This window comes from Onychomys torridus, chromosome 14 (assembly GCF_903995425.1).
Source record: "Onychomys torridus chromosome 14, mOncTor1.1, whole genome shotgun sequence".
Taxonomy (NCBI): Eukaryota; Metazoa; Chordata; class Mammalia; order Rodentia; family Cricetidae; genus Onychomys; species Onychomys torridus.
Genome location: NC_050456.1, coordinates 69,873,085 through 69,889,189, shown reverse-complemented (window position 1 = coordinate 69,889,189; position 16,105 = coordinate 69,873,085). Strand labels below are relative to the sequence as shown.

The 16,105-nt window shown below is 46.6% G+C and overlaps 2 protein-coding genes across 4 annotated transcripts; one reads left to right on the top strand and one right to left on the bottom strand.

The window, feature by feature from the left end:
- Positions 1-271: 271 nt before the first annotated feature.
- Positions 272-1,972, bottom strand: Tmem251 (transmembrane protein 251). Of its 2 annotated transcripts, none has more exons than XM_036205389.1 (2): positions 1,917-1,972; positions 272-1,084 (listed from the first exon to the last, which is right to left on the bottom strand). In XM_036205389.1, the coding sequence occupies exon 2, from the start codon at positions 1,066-1,068 to the stop codon at positions 673-675; it is 396 nt and encodes a 131-aa protein (XP_036061282.1). In that variant the 5' UTR covers positions 1,069-1,084; positions 1,917-1,972; the 3' UTR covers positions 272-672. The 2 variants fall into 2 exon arrangements, with proteins under 2 accessions (XP_036061282.1, XP_036061281.1); XM_036205388.1 differs by having other exon boundaries at positions 1,496-1,954.
- A 36-nt stretch (positions 1,973-2,008) lies between these two features.
- Moap1 (modulator of apoptosis 1) lies at positions 2,009-4,018 on the top strand. 2 transcript variants are annotated; one of them, XM_036205387.1, is made up of 2 exons: positions 2,009-2,184; positions 2,365-4,018. In XM_036205387.1, the coding sequence occupies exon 2, from the start codon at positions 2,465-2,467 to the stop codon at positions 3,524-3,526; it is 1,062 nt and encodes a 353-aa protein (XP_036061280.1). In that variant the 5' UTR covers positions 2,009-2,184; positions 2,365-2,464; the 3' UTR covers positions 3,527-4,018. The 2 variants fall into 2 exon arrangements, with proteins under 2 accessions (XP_036061280.1, XP_036061279.1); XM_036205386.1 differs by having other exon boundaries at positions 2,009-2,212.
- The last annotated feature ends 12,087 nt before the right edge of the window (positions 4,019-16,105 follow it).

The window sequence follows — 16,105 nt, the reverse complement described above, 5'->3', positions numbered from 1 at the left end:
GGCAGAGTTCCAGAGGCCAGCCTGGTCTACAGAGAAAGTTCTGGGACAGCCAGGCCTACACAGAGAAACCTTGTCTTGGAAAAGAAGTACAAAAGGCTTGGGTTCAACCCCAGCACTGCTCCCCCCCCCAAAAAAAAAGAAACCCAGAAAGGTGGTCGCCACCACCTGAGTAATTTTATACCCATCCCTTTTAAGCCAAAAACAAGAAAGCAGTTAGCTCCAGCAGGATGAATTAGTCTTAGTCTGAAGAATTTTAAAGCAAGCCAAGTAATTGTATAAAATTTAAATTTTATGATCATGGCCAGACCTTTTTACACTTAGCACATGGAAATATTCATTGTTTTCCCCAATGGAAATTTTTCTGAATCATACTATGTTACACATAGACTAGAAATAAAAATTCGGGTACTTTTTCAAGTTTCTAAAGACTGCAAATAATAAGCCATTATTTTACTTCCAATATCTGAGGTGATCAACATGATTCTGTAGTACTGTTTCTCAGGCTTCACCTAAAAAGTCATTATTATTCAGATAAAATAGTCCTCTTGTCGAATTTTCTGTCTCTGTTCCACCACAACTTCCTGAGATTTGTGAGGAAACTGCAGTCTTGTGATCAGCCTCCATGTAGTGCCCACAGTCTTGTCATCATAAGGAAAAAACCGGTGACTGGCTTTATGTGTCAATCAGTTGTAGCCTGCTGATCTGATTAGAAGCCTTGACAAATGCCTGGTGCCGATTGCAGATAACTGCCAAGCATATGGGGATGATACAATAGCCCACTGTTTTGGGATCAGCTCTTGTACAAGAATAAAGAAACAAAAACATCTGTAGGTATGGTATCAGAAAAATAACTGTCCACAACCAAAAGGGCAGGGAAAGTAACCGAGCTTTCAAGGAGTGTGTCCATGTGGTTCCTTCCCGAGGCTCCTCAGGGTGCTGCTGAATGTGTTCCAAAGCCAGCCTGTTGTAAGTCTCATTGATTTCAAAAACATAGTAAAATGCTGCTGCACTTGCTAGCAAATACAATCCCACTCCAATCCATCCCATCCGCTGACGGAAGTTCATCATTCTCCATGCTCTGTGCCTTCAATGTAAACACAGAAAAACTACAGTTAGGGGCTAGTAATGTTGCCATGGCAACTATTCAAAGTGCACTTGATTTAAATTTGAGTTCTGAAAAGCACGAGCATATTTAACAGCTGTAAACAACTTACAGGTGGTTGTTTTTATATAACAGTTGTGAGCATGTTTGGTTTCAGTATATATTGAGTGCTGCTATTTATGTGAACCCCAGAGTGAATGAATCATCACATCTTGTTTGAATAGACACAGTACACCTTCGTTTCAGATAAAGGGGTATCTAGTTTCCACAAAGGACATTGCACTTGACAGTTGAAATGACTTAACACCATTACTTCAGACATGAACACTGGGTGTTCCACTCGTTAAAGCAATGTCGAAGCCCCCAAGTTAAGACGGTAACTCAAACACTTACAGTGGTCCCGAAAATCTTCCTGTTCCCCCAGCGAGCGTGCAAGAGTCACTCAGTTCTGAATAGTCAGGTGCCTTTGGCATTTCAGAACAAGCCACCTTAAGAGAAACCCTCTGGGTCGCACAGCTCGGTGGAGAGCGCCGCCGCCGCCGCCGGGGAGCACGAGCTAGTAGTGATTAAGCTCAGCGTGACTACGGCTGGTCACGCGGCGGCGGGCCCCATGGCCCTCTGGAGCCCCAGTCGGGGGCAGCCTCCTGGAGATGCTCGGCCGCCGGGGCTCGGAGCAGCCGGGCCCGCCCCCGGCAGCAGCGCTGCGGCGCCCGGGCTGAGCACGCTGCGCCAGACCTAGCCCGCAGAGCCCCAGCTCGGCACCCGGCTGAGCGCGGGCCAGCCTGACAGCAAGCTGAGCAGCCCCGGGTCTCACCTTCCTGTCCTGAGTGGCCCGCCCGCTCGCAGTCCCGGATGCCGCCGCAGTCGGCGCTTCCGTCTGGGGCCGGAAACGCGCGCTCGCCTCGCGTGACGTCAGTCTGTCTCCACTGTGCCTCCGCCTACACCTCTGCCTGCCTCTGACAGAGGTGGTTGTCTGTTCCCTGAGGCGGCTGCGGCGGTCGATTTCCTGCCCTCCCCCGCACCGTGTACCCCACTACCGAGCTCGAGACGTAGTCCCCGGGTCCCGTCTGAAGCCCTCAAAGGTCAGACGCCTTCCCCAGGATCCGGGCGGTGAGTCTGTCCATAACAGCGGGGCCTCAGGCCCGATGTCGTCTGTGGGCGCCCAAGGCGGGAGGGCGGAGGAGCGGGCTGCAGCGCAGACCGCTGCGGGGCGGCGCGCAGTGCGCACACCGTTAACTAACAGGGGTGCTCTGTCTCCTCAGGCTCCTGGACCCCGGCGAGTTGAAAAGGCAACTGCGCACATCACTGTGAGTGGCGGCGGCAGCACCCGAGGCGAGCTAGGACTTAAATTCTCTGGGCACCATGACGCTGAGGCTCTTAGAAGACTGGTGTAGGGGGATGGATATGAACCCTCGGAAAGCACTGTTGGTTGCCGGCATCCCGACGACCTGCGGAGTGGCAGACATCGAGGAGGCCCTGCAGGCTGGCCTGGCTCCCTTGGGGGAATACAGACTGCTTGGGAGGATGTTCAGGAGGGATGAGAACAAGAATGTAGCCTTGATAGGCCTTACAGTAGAGACTAGCAGTGCTCTGGTTCCCAAGGAGATACCTGGGAAAGGAAGTGTCTGGAGAGTGATCTTTAAGCCTCCTGATGCTGATAATGAATTTTTATGCAGATTAAATGAGTTTTTAAAGGGAGAGGGCATCACAATGGGTGAATTGACCAGAGTTCTTGGGAATCGAAATGACCCTCTCAGCCTAGACCAGGGCATGATCCCTGAAATGCGAGCCCCCGTGTTGGCACAGGCATTAGATGAGGCTCTTAAGCCTACCCTGCAGTATCTGAGGTACAAAAAGCTGAGTGTATTCTCAGGCAGGGATCCTCCAGGACCAGGTGAAGAAGAATTTGAACCCTGGATGTTTCATACTTGTCAGGTAATGAAAACATGGCACGTGTCGGATATAGAGAAAAGAAGGCGGTTAATAGAGAGCCTTAGAGGCCCAGCATTTGAAATTATTCGAGTCCTCAAGAAAAACAATCCTTTCATTACAGTTGCAGAATGCCTGAAGTCTCTTGAGACAATATTTGGGATTATTGATAATCCTAGGGCCTTGCAGGTCAAATACCTTACTACTTATCAGAAGGATGATGAGAAGCTGTCCGCATATGTCCTAAGGTTGGAGCCCTTACTACAGAAATTGGCACAGAAGGGACTAATTGAGAGAGAGGTTTTGAATCAGGCCCGGCTAGACCAAATCGTTGCGGGGGCAGTCCACAAGACCGTTCGGAGAGAGCTTGGACTGCCTGAGGGTGCAGCCCCAACCTTACTGCAGTTACTGGCACTGATAAATGATAAGGAGGCGGAGGAGGAGGAGGAGGAAGACGTCCTTCTTCAGCCTGAATTAGAAGGGCACTTCACTTGACCCAAGACCAGCAAGGATGTTATGATGAGCAGAACATGATGGAGGAATTCATTTCAGTGATCAGCTCATTCCCACCTTGTGCTGCCAATGTGTTACTGACATGGAAAATGTCATTCCACGTTGATGATTATTTAAATCAGTCAGTCATTCTGATTCTAGTCATTCTAGTGCAGTGTTCCAGGAGGCCCGACAAAGTCCATCTGTACATCTAATAGTTGTGTGTGACCTTGTTATCAGTTCAAAGTTTGAAGTGTTGCCCACATTTATAGTGAAGACCCTGAGCCAAGCTGGCTAACATATTTAGGGTTTCTTTCTTTTTTTTATAATCAGTTATTGGTTCTGTGCAATAAAAAAGCAAATTGAATACTGAGGCTGAGTCTACAACAGCTATCTTTAGGTTTGTGATATATCTAGTGTGTTGTTAGAGTGTCTGGTTTTCAGTGTCATTTTGTTGGTGTTATAAAATTGAATAAAGAAATGCTAATAATAGAATGTCGTGTTTGATGTTTCTCTACTTCGGGATTCCAAAATACTACATTTCCCTAGACAGGCTCTCTCTGCATAGCCCTGGCTGACCTGGAACTCACTCTGTCGACCAGGCTGGCCTCGAACTCAGATCTACCTGCATCTGCTTCTCCAGTACTAAAATTAAAGGTGTGCACAAAACAGGAACCAGACTGTACACAGATTATGGCAAGTAGTAGCCCAGCTACATCACTCTTGAATTTGGAGGTAGAAAGGAAACAGTTTTGTGTATTTTTCCAGTCCTAAAAATCTTGTAAAATAACCCAGGCATGGTGGTGCCTGTAATCCCAGCACTTAATGTGTAGGGCCAGTGGCAGGAAGATTGGCCTTTCAAGGCCAGCCCAAACTATGTAGTGAGCCCTTATCTCCAAAGACAAAACTCTGTACATAGGGAAACTCAGTTCGCACCCGGAGAAATGGACACATGCCCAAGATGAAAGAGGTGGTGATGGGATCAGTTCTCTTCCTTGCAAGGTTGGTGTTCTCTCCACTGCCAGGGAAGAAGCAGTGCTAAGGAAGGTGGCTACATCAAGAATCTGGGCCATTGGGGTTGGGGATTTAGCTCTGGTAGAGTGCTTGCTTAGCAAGCGCAAGGCCCTGGGTTCGGTCCTCAGTTCTAAAAAAAAAAGAAAAAAGAATCTGGGCCAGCCTCACCATACATGCATGTGGCCTCCTGTGCTTCGGAGTGCAGTAGATTACTCTGAATTAGGATACATAGTCCATTCCCTTAAGTTCCCCCACTACAGAATGGCATGTGGACTCTGGAAAGCTGTGATTCTGCCCTTATTTGTATGGTGGCTTAGGACATTACCTGGCACTGTCCTACAGCTCACTCATTTGCTGTCTCAGTTGTGAGAAACATTTTGTTGTGTAGACACACAAGTATTAATAAATGCTGCACCTCTCCTGAGAGACCCTGAGCTGAGGAAGAAAACAAATGTTGTAGGATAATTCCTGCCCTGAAGGTTTATTCAGACTCAGTTATAATAGCTGATGTTGCACATGTCCTTGGCCAAGTACCGAGTACCTATGTTCCAAGAAGCTATGTCTTCTCCCCACCTCCCATTTAATGAATGAAATGAAGCAAAAAGAAGTAATTTATCTAGGGTTTTACAGGTAGTGATGTACCAGCCCCTTCACCCCCCTCCCAACCCTCCCTCCCCCATTGGGTCTTTATTCTGGGTAGAAATCATGAGTAGGTACAGAGACCTTTAAATGCTGGTCTTCTTTTTTTTGTTGTTTGTTTGTTTTTCAAGACGGTTTCTCAGTGTAGTTTTTGGTGCCTGTCTTGGATCTTGCTCTGTAGACCAGGCTGGCCTCGAACTCACAGAGATCCGCCTGACTCTGCCTCCCAGAGTGCTGGGATTAAAGGCATGCACCACCACCGCCCAGCCTTTGACAGCTTTTATAGCCCATGGCGTTTGGCAATGGTGGCAACAGACAAGTGGGAAAAGCACATGGTGCCCCCGATGAAGGCCTAGGATATGCTGGACCATTCAGCATTACAGCTCTTTTCTGTGGGAGCCTCTAGTAACCAGACCCTTTGCTCTATAAAGTTCTAAGTTACCATGTAGGCCTCTCTAAAGTGGTACAGCGGTTATGTAGACCATTGGGATTCCTTAGCCCTTGGCAGAAGCCAGTGTCAAAGCTCACAGACCTCAGGGTTGAGACTTGCAAAATCACACAAGGTCTCTGGAACCTCTGATGACAAGGCCTGCAGTTTTTCTTTTCTGGCCCTTTACAGCCTTTTGTCCATCTCTGCTGTCTTTGTATTATCATCCTAGTCCCAAGTTATTAAAAATAGGCAAGGAGACACAACTTGAGAATATGGGGGAAGCAGTACAAAAGGGTCTCTCCTAGTAACTCAGCAAGTGAGCTCTGCGGCCTGCTTAGTTAGGCAGGGTGTTTGTGCCAGCTTCAGAAAAACTCGTGTAAATGAAAGATTGTGTCTGTACCAATCACAGCATTGGCCTTCTAACACTAGCTGTGGCAGTCACTACTAAGTGATCAGAGAAACATTCTTTCCTGAAAATGGTTGCAGCGTTAGCTAGGGTTCATTGAGGTTGGGCTAGCAACCATCTGGTAGAAGCTGAACCAGTCCTGGCTAAGGCTGCACCTTCAGGAGCTGGAGCAACTGGCTGCAGTTGGGTAGTGTTTCTCAGGGTGTCCATGGGATGTTCAAAACAGTGATGTCATAAGGATAGTCTGGCTGGCTATTTGACAATCCTTTAGCTCAAAGCAGCCAAGACAGCAAGAGCAAGACCAGCAACTAGTGGATTAAAGAGTCAAAGTGTCCCATCAGTTTGAGTGCTCACAATAAAAAATGAACTTACTAACAGAGATTTTAGCAGCACTTCAATAATGTTTAACACCTGCTGAGTGCCCCCACAGTCTCCTTATCAAATCAAATTGACAGCCCAGGATTTACGTCCAGGCTGCCCATTGCCAGAGTCCTTGATCTTTCTTTTCCAGAAAGATTTATTTTTATCTTATGTTATGATAGCTTTGCCTGCAAGTATGCATGTGCATCATGTTTGTGTGGTGCCTGTGGAAGCCAGAAAAAAGAGTGATGGATCCCCTGAGACTGGAATCACAGAAAGTTGTGAGTCATATAGGAGTGCCAGAAACTGAACCCAGCACCTCTGCAACAGCAGTAGATGCTCTTAACGGTTGAGCCATCTCTCCAGCCTCCTAGAGTCCTTGATCTTAATCTGTTCTATATATCTTGTTAACGTCTCACAGGAAAATGTCCAAAAAACAGTTTGCATTTGACAGATAGGAAGCTTAAGGTACAGGGAGATTCAGTGCCAGGAAGAAGGGAACACAGTCTTTCTCCAAAGAGCTTTTCTTAAAAACAAAACAAACAAACAAACAAACAAAAACCCTTTTTATATGTATAAATATTTGTTTGCATGCACGTATGTGCAACCACACATGCGTGCCCTGTGCCCGTAGAAGCCAAAGAGGATCACGTAAGTGGAACTGGAGTTACTCATGATTATTTGCTGCTCTATGGGTACTGGGAACGAATGTTGAGTCTCCTCCAAGAGCAACAAGTCCTCTTACCTGCTGAGCCACCTCTCCAGCCCACAGACTGGTCCTCGGCATACATCTGGTGAATGCTACATAAGTGAGAAAATAAAAAAGGGTTAAACTTAGGAAGTTGAAAAATAATAAAAGCCCAGATGCCCTTTTAAACGGCTGTGTTTCAAAAAAAAAAAACACAAAGGCACTAAAATGCTATGTTGACATACTAGGACTTGAAGGGGAATTTCTTTTGTTTAAAAAGGAAATGCTCAAAGAAATGAAAGGAAGATGGCATGTCAACAGTCAGGGGCCATCCCGGAAGAGCCTGCTCACAGCTACAGAGCAAACATCATAGTGTTAGTTCTAACCCAAAGTAAATACCTGTGAGTTGGTGCTGATGTAAATAAAGATTGAGTAAATAACTATGGGAGAAAAGATAAATCTTTTTTTTAAAGATGTATTTATTTATTATGTACACAGAGAGGGTGCCAGATCTCATTACAGATGATTGTGAGCCACCATGTGGGTGCTGGGAATTGAACTCAGGACGTCTGGAAGAGCAGTCAGTGCTCTTAACCTGTGAGCCATCTCTCCAGCCCCAGAAAAGATAAATCTTTGCATAAGAATTTCAAATAATTCATACGGCTACTTTACCTTTTTGGAAGTTTGTTAGTTACTTTTTATTCTTGTGATAAAACACTATTTCAGAAGCAACTTATGGAAAAAAAGAGTGTTTCTATTGTTGTTAGTTTGTTTGTTTTGTTTTACAGTTCCGGAGGGAGAGTCTATGAAAGTAGGGAGGGCATGACAGCAGGCTGCCAGAACAGGAAGCTGACTGAGTTTGTCATTTGTGAGGCCCAGAGCTAACTGGAAGTGGGACAAGGATACAGACTCTCAGAGTAGGTCCCCAGTGAACACTGGGAATTCCTCCAGCAAAGTTCCATACTCTTCCTCTAAACAGCGCCACCAACTGGGGAACTGTGTGCAAATACCTGAGCCTATGGAGGACAACTGTCATTCAGACCACTCAAGGAAGCAACATTATTTTTGTGTATTTTGTTTTGTTTTTTGAGACAGGGTTTCTCTATGTAACAATCCTGGCTGTCCTGGAACTCGCTTTGTAGACAAGGCTGGCCTCGAACTCACAGAGATCCGCCTGGCTCTGCCTCCCAAGCGCTGGGACTAAAGGCGTGCGCCATCACCACCCTGCTAGGAAGCAACATTTATCATGTTCCTTTCCCTTTGCATGTCAGCTCAACGTGATGACTTCTTTCTAAGGATGAAGAGTATGGAATGGGACAGCAGTAACTTTTCATGGGAAGACTTGGCAAATGCTCCCTTGGCAATATCACAGTGATATCTGTGATGCACCGAGGACCCCTAGTGCAATGTGATAAAGCTATAATCCCAGGCTAATGATGACAAATGCACCAGAGAAGCCCAGTTGGAGACATTTTTAAAAGTACTGAAAAACTATCCCAGACCAGAGGCAACTAAGGAGTCATGGTAACTAAATATAATGTGGTATGCTGGAACTGACCTTGAACACATAAAGGACACCAGTGAGAAAATTTAACCCAGAACTGGGAAAATGGCTCAGTTGCTAAAAGCACTTGTTGCTTTTTCAGAGGACCTGGGTTTGGCTCCCAGTACCCACAGGGTGGCTCACAACCATCCATAACTCTGGTTCCGAGGAATCCAGTGTCTTCTGACCTCCCTGGGCACAAGGCATGCATGTGGTAGACATACATACATGCAGGCAAAACACTTATTTACGTGAATAAATCTGAAAATAAAAGATCCAGTCAGAGGCCTAACTGTCCTCGCTAGATTCTCTGTTGCTGTGATAAACATGACCAAAAGCCATTTGGAGAGGAAAGGGTTTATTTACAGCTTACAGTCCACCATCAAGGGAAGCAGAGGCAGGAGGTTGAAACAGAAACCACAGAAGAAGGCTGCTTTACTAGCTTGTTTTCCAATGCTTGCTCAGCTTGCCTTTTTTTTTTTTTTTTTTTTTTTTTTTTAATATAACCCAGGACCATCTGCTCAGCAGGGGCACCCACCACAGTGGGGCTGGGTCTTCCCACATCAAACATCAGTCAAGAAAATACCCCCAGAGACTGGCCAATCTGATGAGGGCATCTTCTGAACTGAGGTTCCCTCTTCCTAGATGACTCTACCTTGTGTCACAGTGACGAAACTCATGGGCACACTAATAGCAGTATCTTTTTTTCTTAGAGGGCACAAATGCACAGCCGTAAGGTAAAATGTTAGTGGTAGGGAAAGCAGGTGAGTATGTAGAAACTCTGTCTTTGTGACTTTTCTGTAAGCTTAAAACTTAAATAAAATTAGGCAGAGTGATGGTGCACGCCTTTAGTCCCAGCACTTGGGAGGCAGAGGCAGGCCGATCTCTGTGAGTTCGAGGCCAGCCTCATCTATATATCAAGTTCCAGGATGGCCAGAGCTACACAGAGAAACCTGTCTCAAAAACTTAAATAAGATTATTAAATGAAATGCATACATCCATTAAGTACTCATATGCCAATAACACGACCATTGCAATCATTCATTAGGGAGTGAGTCCCAGGAGCACCCACCTTTCCCAAATGTTATTCATTTAATCCCCACTAAATGGCACAGAGCACTGATCTACACCAGCCAGAGTAGGATGGATCTCTATGAGTTCAAGGCCAGCCTGGTCTACACAGAGAGTTCCAGGTCAGTCAAGGTTACACAGTGAGATCCTGTCTCCAAAATAAATAAATAAACAAAAAGTTATATTCCTGCTTTGCTCTAGTGAAGACTTCATATTTGTGTAATGTTGCAGAGGTTGAACAAATAAAGCAAATATAAAACACAGGAGATAAATTACAAAAAAGCCACCCCTTCCTTTTCTCTTAGCTTTTGTTAGTAATGACACATAAAGCTGAGTGAAATGGTTCCTCTTTAGGGAGTGGCTAGGCCAGCTGCCCAGGATTCCTCCTAGACCAGGAGAAAGGTCCAGCCTGGGAAACTACCTGGTCCCCTTGAGCTTAGTGCAGACCGGGGCACTGAAGGGACAGGTGTCCCCATCCTCCGGGAATTCTTGGACTCTGCTGTCCTCCTGAGCCGAGGTCACCCTTCCAGCCACAAGTTTGAGGGTTTTCTCCCCACCCCAGTTCAGTTCGGCCACTTAACAGAGGTGGGTGGATGACAGCCTGTGGGCTGCATTCTTCAAGGCTGTAACCATGGCTTCAGTGGAGGGCACGGGACACCGTCCAGTAGATTGTCTAGAGCTCAGCTCCCAACTTCCCACTGAAATGTGCACTCTCCGGGTCAGGCTCAGTGTTCCTCGTCGGTCCGGTTACTCCAGTTCCATCACAATACCATATTCTTGTCTGTTTGCTTCTTTGTTGCAGTGGTGGGGATTGAACCCAGGGCCTTGTGCATGCTAGGCAAGCACTCTGCTGCTCAGCTACATCCTCTGCACCTTGCTTTACCACTCTCATACTTGCATACAGTAATGAAGGATCCTTCGATTTCTTTGGGGCAGGATCTAGTTGGGGGTGTAGTGCGGTTGCTTGTCTGAGGCCTAACGTCACAAGCCTCAGCTAGAAGAACCCTGAAGTTCCAAGAGGCTCGTCGCTCATCCACCTATTGGTGCCGAGTCAGCCCATGCCATGTGTGCTAGCATGCAAGATTTTGTCTACCAGGGCTGTCTGGGTGACCAGGGTTTCCTTATAACACAATAGAGAGATTTTTGTCACAAATGGCTTTTTATTCTGAGGGGCTGTGCTGTGTTTGCCTCACAATGGAGACAGGGAAGTTCTTATTAAATGCTCCTCAGAAGACAATATACCCAGTGGCCTTATCTGGGGGATAGAATGCTTTATCATATGCCCAACTCCAAATACCTTTAACACTGCCCCAATCCAGATGGATTGTGAAGACAAGACAAAGACCTGTCTTACACATAGGCGTTGTTAAGTGCAGTGATTCCAAAAGATCTGCAGGCATCGGTAACAGCTTGCCCTTTCGATCTTTCTGTCTTTTTAACTTGAAAACTACTATCTTTTTCTTTTCCTCCTTTTTGTTTTTAAAGGTAGTGCTAGATATTGGACCCTGTTAGGTTCTAACTGCTAAACATATTCTGATAGTGGGCTGTGCCCCAAGGCCCCCCAAAATCTGTTTCATGCATAATTATTTCATCCCACGGGCATAGAAAAGTCTGCCCTAGGCAGAAGGCTTGTTTTTGTCATGGAAGAAACACACCACAAATTCAGGCACATTCTCCCTCAGCATAGGAGGTCCTCTGTTATTGCTGCTGAATACAAGAACCTGCCAGAGCTGATATTTTCCAAGCTCCTTTTCTGACAGCCACATGGCATGTCGCTTCTTGCTGGGGTTATGTGTACTCACAAACTTTGTCAAGCTATGGAAGAAAATGCCTGGGGTTGTAATCTTGTGAGAAGTTAAGCAATCGAGTTTGGATACATTCAAAAAAATAAGAAAAAGCCTCAAATGATGCTCTGTCATTGGAATATGGGATGTCATGCAATTAAAAAAAAAAGAATTGACCCAGGATCCCTTCAGTCCAAAGCTGGCAGGGCGGGGATGCCGCTCAGCCACTGGAGTGTTTGCTTATTAGCATACACAGGGCCTGAGTTCCATAGGCACACAGAGGAAATCACAAGCCAAACAAAATAAAACAACAAAAAATCCAACCTGGTGGAGCTGTGTGCTATTCACGGTGTTGCCACAGTGTGGCGATATTCTAGCGGGTGGGAAGAAGCTTCCTCACAGCAGCCAGGGCGCCACAGCTGGCTGAGATGTGCAGGGACACGTTGTCTTGGAAGTGCTTGGGCTGCAGAATGCTTTGAGGTTATAATCAATTTTGCAGACAGATTAGCTGACATAAAGTGCTCTGAGAAACCAGGCACTGCAACAGTGTTTGTTATTAGCCCAGGAGCGGGAGAGAAAACTTCCGCAAATCATAATGCTATAGCGGCTATAAAATCCATACTATGAGGGTCATGCCCTCAATTTTAGAATTATTCGTATGAGAAAGCATTCTTGAATTTTAGAGTTTTAGATGATGCCCGTCCCAGAATCCCATTATTTGCTCTAAAGTCAATTGATTAGGTGAGACTGAGCCTGCTGGGAAGTACAGCCAACAACACCCCCTACTCCCCCCTCCCCCCACCCCTGCTTAGCCTTGGCTTCCATGTTTGATAATTCTACCCACTGGAAGTCAAAGATATTTGGGGGACTTGTGTCTAGGACTGGAAAGATAGGCCAGTAGTTAAGAGTGCTGGATGCTTAACCGTGAGATCCTGAACTTGGGCCCCAGCACCCACATAACAGGCCAGATATAGTCTTAGTACCCATGTAATGAGCAGGGCGTGGATGTGATCACTGAGCACCACTGTAACCTCAGTGTTGTCTGAGGAGGAGACAGGGCCATCACTAGGATGTGCTGGACCCCAGCACAGCTGAGAAGATGAGGCTCTTGGTTCAGGGACAGACCCTGCCTCATAATCTAGAAGTGCTTTAAAGTAGGCTACATAAAGGGCTATATAAACCATTTCTTGATTATTTATAATGCCCTATAAATAAATGCAAACGGTGTGTAAATGGTTGTTACACTGAATTGTTCAGGATATAATGGCAAGGGGAAATGTATTCACGTTCAGTGTAGACATGATGGTTAAAGATTTATTTTCTGTTCCTATGTGTGGATATGTGCTCATATGCATGCATGCCACAGTACAGAGTGCCTATAGAAGTCAGAGGATGAACCAGGAATGCGCCTTAATCCCAGCACCAGGAGGCAGCAGCAGGTGGATCTCTGAGAGTTCAGGGACAGCTTGGTCTTTGAGTTCAAGGACAACCAGGGATGTTATACAGAGAACCCCTGGTGTTTTTGTTTGTTTGTTTTGGTTTTTGTTTTTTAAGATTTATTTATTTATTTATTATACATAGTGTTCTATATGCATGTTCTATCCTTGTAGGCCAGAAGAGGGCAACAGATCTCATTACTGATGGTTGTGAGCCATCATGTTGTTGCTGGGAATTGAACTCAGGACCTCTGGAAGAGTAGTCAGTGCTCTTAACCACTGAGCCATCTCTCTAGCCCAAAATCCTGTCTTGAAAAAACAAAACGAAAAGAAAAACAAAAAAAAACAAAAAGAAAAGAAAAAAAACACAAAAGAAAGAGAAAAAAGTCAGAGGACACTACAATAATTGGTTGATCCTTCTGCTATGTGACTCCCAATGAATGGAATTCAGATGGCCAGATGTGTGAGCAGGTGCCTGATCTTGTGTGTGTGTGTGTGTGTGTGTGTGTGTGTGTGTGTGTCCAAATCAGTCTTCCAAGGACACCAATAGGTGCTTATAAAGAACTCTCAACTGCACAGCGCATACAGCAGACAACCAGCAGAGTGTGCTTGGGATCTACATCAGGTCGACATCAGAGTCACCACCCTCTAAGTCAGGGTGCATCTACTCTGCCTGAACACTTACCTGAGAACAGATGGTCAGCAGAACCAAGAGGTGTCTGTCTGTGAAGAGGTGGAGGGCCAGCATTTCTCAATAGTGTGTTTTTTCATAAATTATGTGAGCATTGCAAAGGTCTCTGATTTGCAAACTGGGTAGCTAGAAAGAGTCACACCTTCTCTCCAGATAAAATGTCACCATCCTGAGACTAACAAGGCAGTGGTGCCGTCAGTCAAGCAGAGCTCTCAGTCAGTGACTCACTCCCAAGATTCTCTTTCAGTGAATTAGCAGCCTTCCCATTGCAGAGTCAAGGAGAGGTTGATGGAAGCAGAGTAAAGAAGGAACACAACCTGTCAGCCCACAGCAAAGGCCGGTGCCAAACATTTCCTAAATCCCTGGGAAACCTGACTGCTATTTATGACAAAAGCACAAGAGGAACCTCAAGCCCGAGTGAAGCCTGGGTTGATTTACCCAGTGCCAGATAACAGGCTGCCATCCACGATTGCATCATTCTGAAAGAAAGGTGGTTACCTTCTTGATTGAGTGGAAGGGGGAAATGCAATTGCGTCTCATAATTACAAGAGAATTACTCAGCTCAGGCTTTTCCAAATCCCCTTTACATCTGTTATCTTAATTTATCCCTGGGCAATCTCCTGCTTTGAATGACCTTTTATGACAGCACTCACTCCCCCGAGTAGTTAATGTTTAGTGTATATGTCTGGCCCTCCTGCTGGTTTTATGACCTTCTTGGGAGCAGAGACCATGCATCCATAAAGCCCCAGCGCTTGGCATGGTATTGGTTAAGACTTGTGTTGCAATCCACAGAAACCCACTGGATGCAACTGAAGCAGAAAGAGGGCTTTGTTCTGAAGAGCCCCAGGGCAGGGGTGCAGCCAGGTCTTGGGCGCCCAGGAACCAGGTCCCACAATTACTCCTATCTTGCCGTCTTCCTCATTAACACCTCACCGTTTCTCTTCATTCGACTGAAAAGCTGGCTGCCAGCATCCGCCTAGCCAACGACCCAACTTGTCTAGCCCTGCAAGCAAAGCTTCAATCACTCTCTAGGTCCCAACCTTCCCCAAGTCTCCAGGGCCTGGGCCTCTGATTGGTCCAGCCTCAGTGAGGTGTTCACCTCTAGTCCAATCAACTGTGGCCAGAGGGGTGCGGTCCAATGGTAGGACCGAGGTTGTTCCGATGGTAACCATGTGCGGTGGGGGTGGGGCGGCGCAGGAAGTAAGGCACAGTTCCCAGAAAAGGGGAGAGGGCAGGGCTGCTGAACAATAGGGGGCCACGTTCTGGCAAATTCTTGGTGTTCTCTAAATGCTCACTGCGCTGCCTTTCTTGGAAGACTGTAGGTCCCCCGAATGCTGCTGAGTCCTTATGGCTCTGGTCGTCTGTGATAGCTTTTGGTAACCTGCACTCCCTTGGCGTGGCTGAATCCTGCTCTCCCTTGGGCCTCCTTAAATGTCTTGTCTGACCCGGGCCCAGAATACACTGGGGATTATTTCTTCACAGTCATCACCGAGGCCGGGCATGGCAAGTTGTAATTCCCGGCCATGGGGAAGGTGGAACAGAAGGACCTTCGTGGGCTACCTAGGAAGACCAAACGAACCAAACAGAAGCACACACCCCTAAAAAAACAGAAGCCAAAACCCAAACCACTACCTCACCTTGTTAGTTATTCATATTATTAGTGTCTTCCTTCCAAATCCCAGTGCTCAAGATTGACCCTGCCACCTGTGGAGTGGGGCGGCTAAGGAATTAATTCCGCATTGAGCAATCATTTGGCCAATGGGTAATAGGAGAAGTTGAATAAATTCTTACCCATTCCTCCCCGTGAACTATCCCAAAGTGAAATGTACCCCTTGGGAGGGTGGTCCTGGGAGTCTGGGCATCCTTGAATTGAAGGGGCTGCTTATCAACTCACCTCCCTTGCTTGCCCTCCATCCCTGTTCTCTGGTCTTGCTCTTCCTTATGAAGGAGGAGCCAAATGGGCCTTTACTTCCAGCTCTGCTTCCTAGGGAGTTAGGGATGTCCTAAGAAAAATGACTGGTCGGGCTGGAGAGATGACCCAGCAGTTACGAGCATTGGCTGCTCTTCCAGAGGACCGGGGTTCAATTCCCAGCACCCACATGGCAGCTCACAACTGTCTGTAATTCCAGTTCTAGATCTCACACCTTCACACCAATGATTAGTCTTAACAGGCAAGACATTTCAGCAATGCATCAGAGGCTGGAGAGATGACTCCATGAGTAAAATAGCTTGCCATGCAAGCAGGAAGATGTGAGTTCAAACCTCCCGAACCCACATAAAAGCCAGATGCAAAGCACAAATGTCTATACTTCCAGCACCGAGGTGGGAAGATGGGAAGTAGAGACAGGTGAATCCCTGGGAGTTTGTGGAACAGTGAGTCTGGAGTACGCAGTGGAAAAACAGCAAGAGACTGTCTCTCAAACAAGGTGGAAGGCAAGTCAACACCCAAGGACAAGGTTTTCCTGTGATCTCCACACCAGTCCCATGCCTGCACACACACACACACACACACACACACAC

Bases quoted from the DNA above. Each gene is read 5' to 3' on its own strand.
- Tmem251 (XM_036205388.1), bottom strand. From the start codon at position 1,575: ATGCCAAAGGCACCTGACTATTCAGAACTGAGTGACTCTTGCACGCTC. The intron at 1,085-1,495 runs GTAAGTGTTTGA...TTTACATTGAAG, and splicing joins GGAAGATTTTCGGGACCACT to GCACAGAGCATGGAGAATGA.
- Moap1 (XM_036205387.1), top strand. From the start codon at position 2,465: ATGACGCTGAGGCTCTTAGAAGACTGGTGTAGGGGGATGGATATGAAC.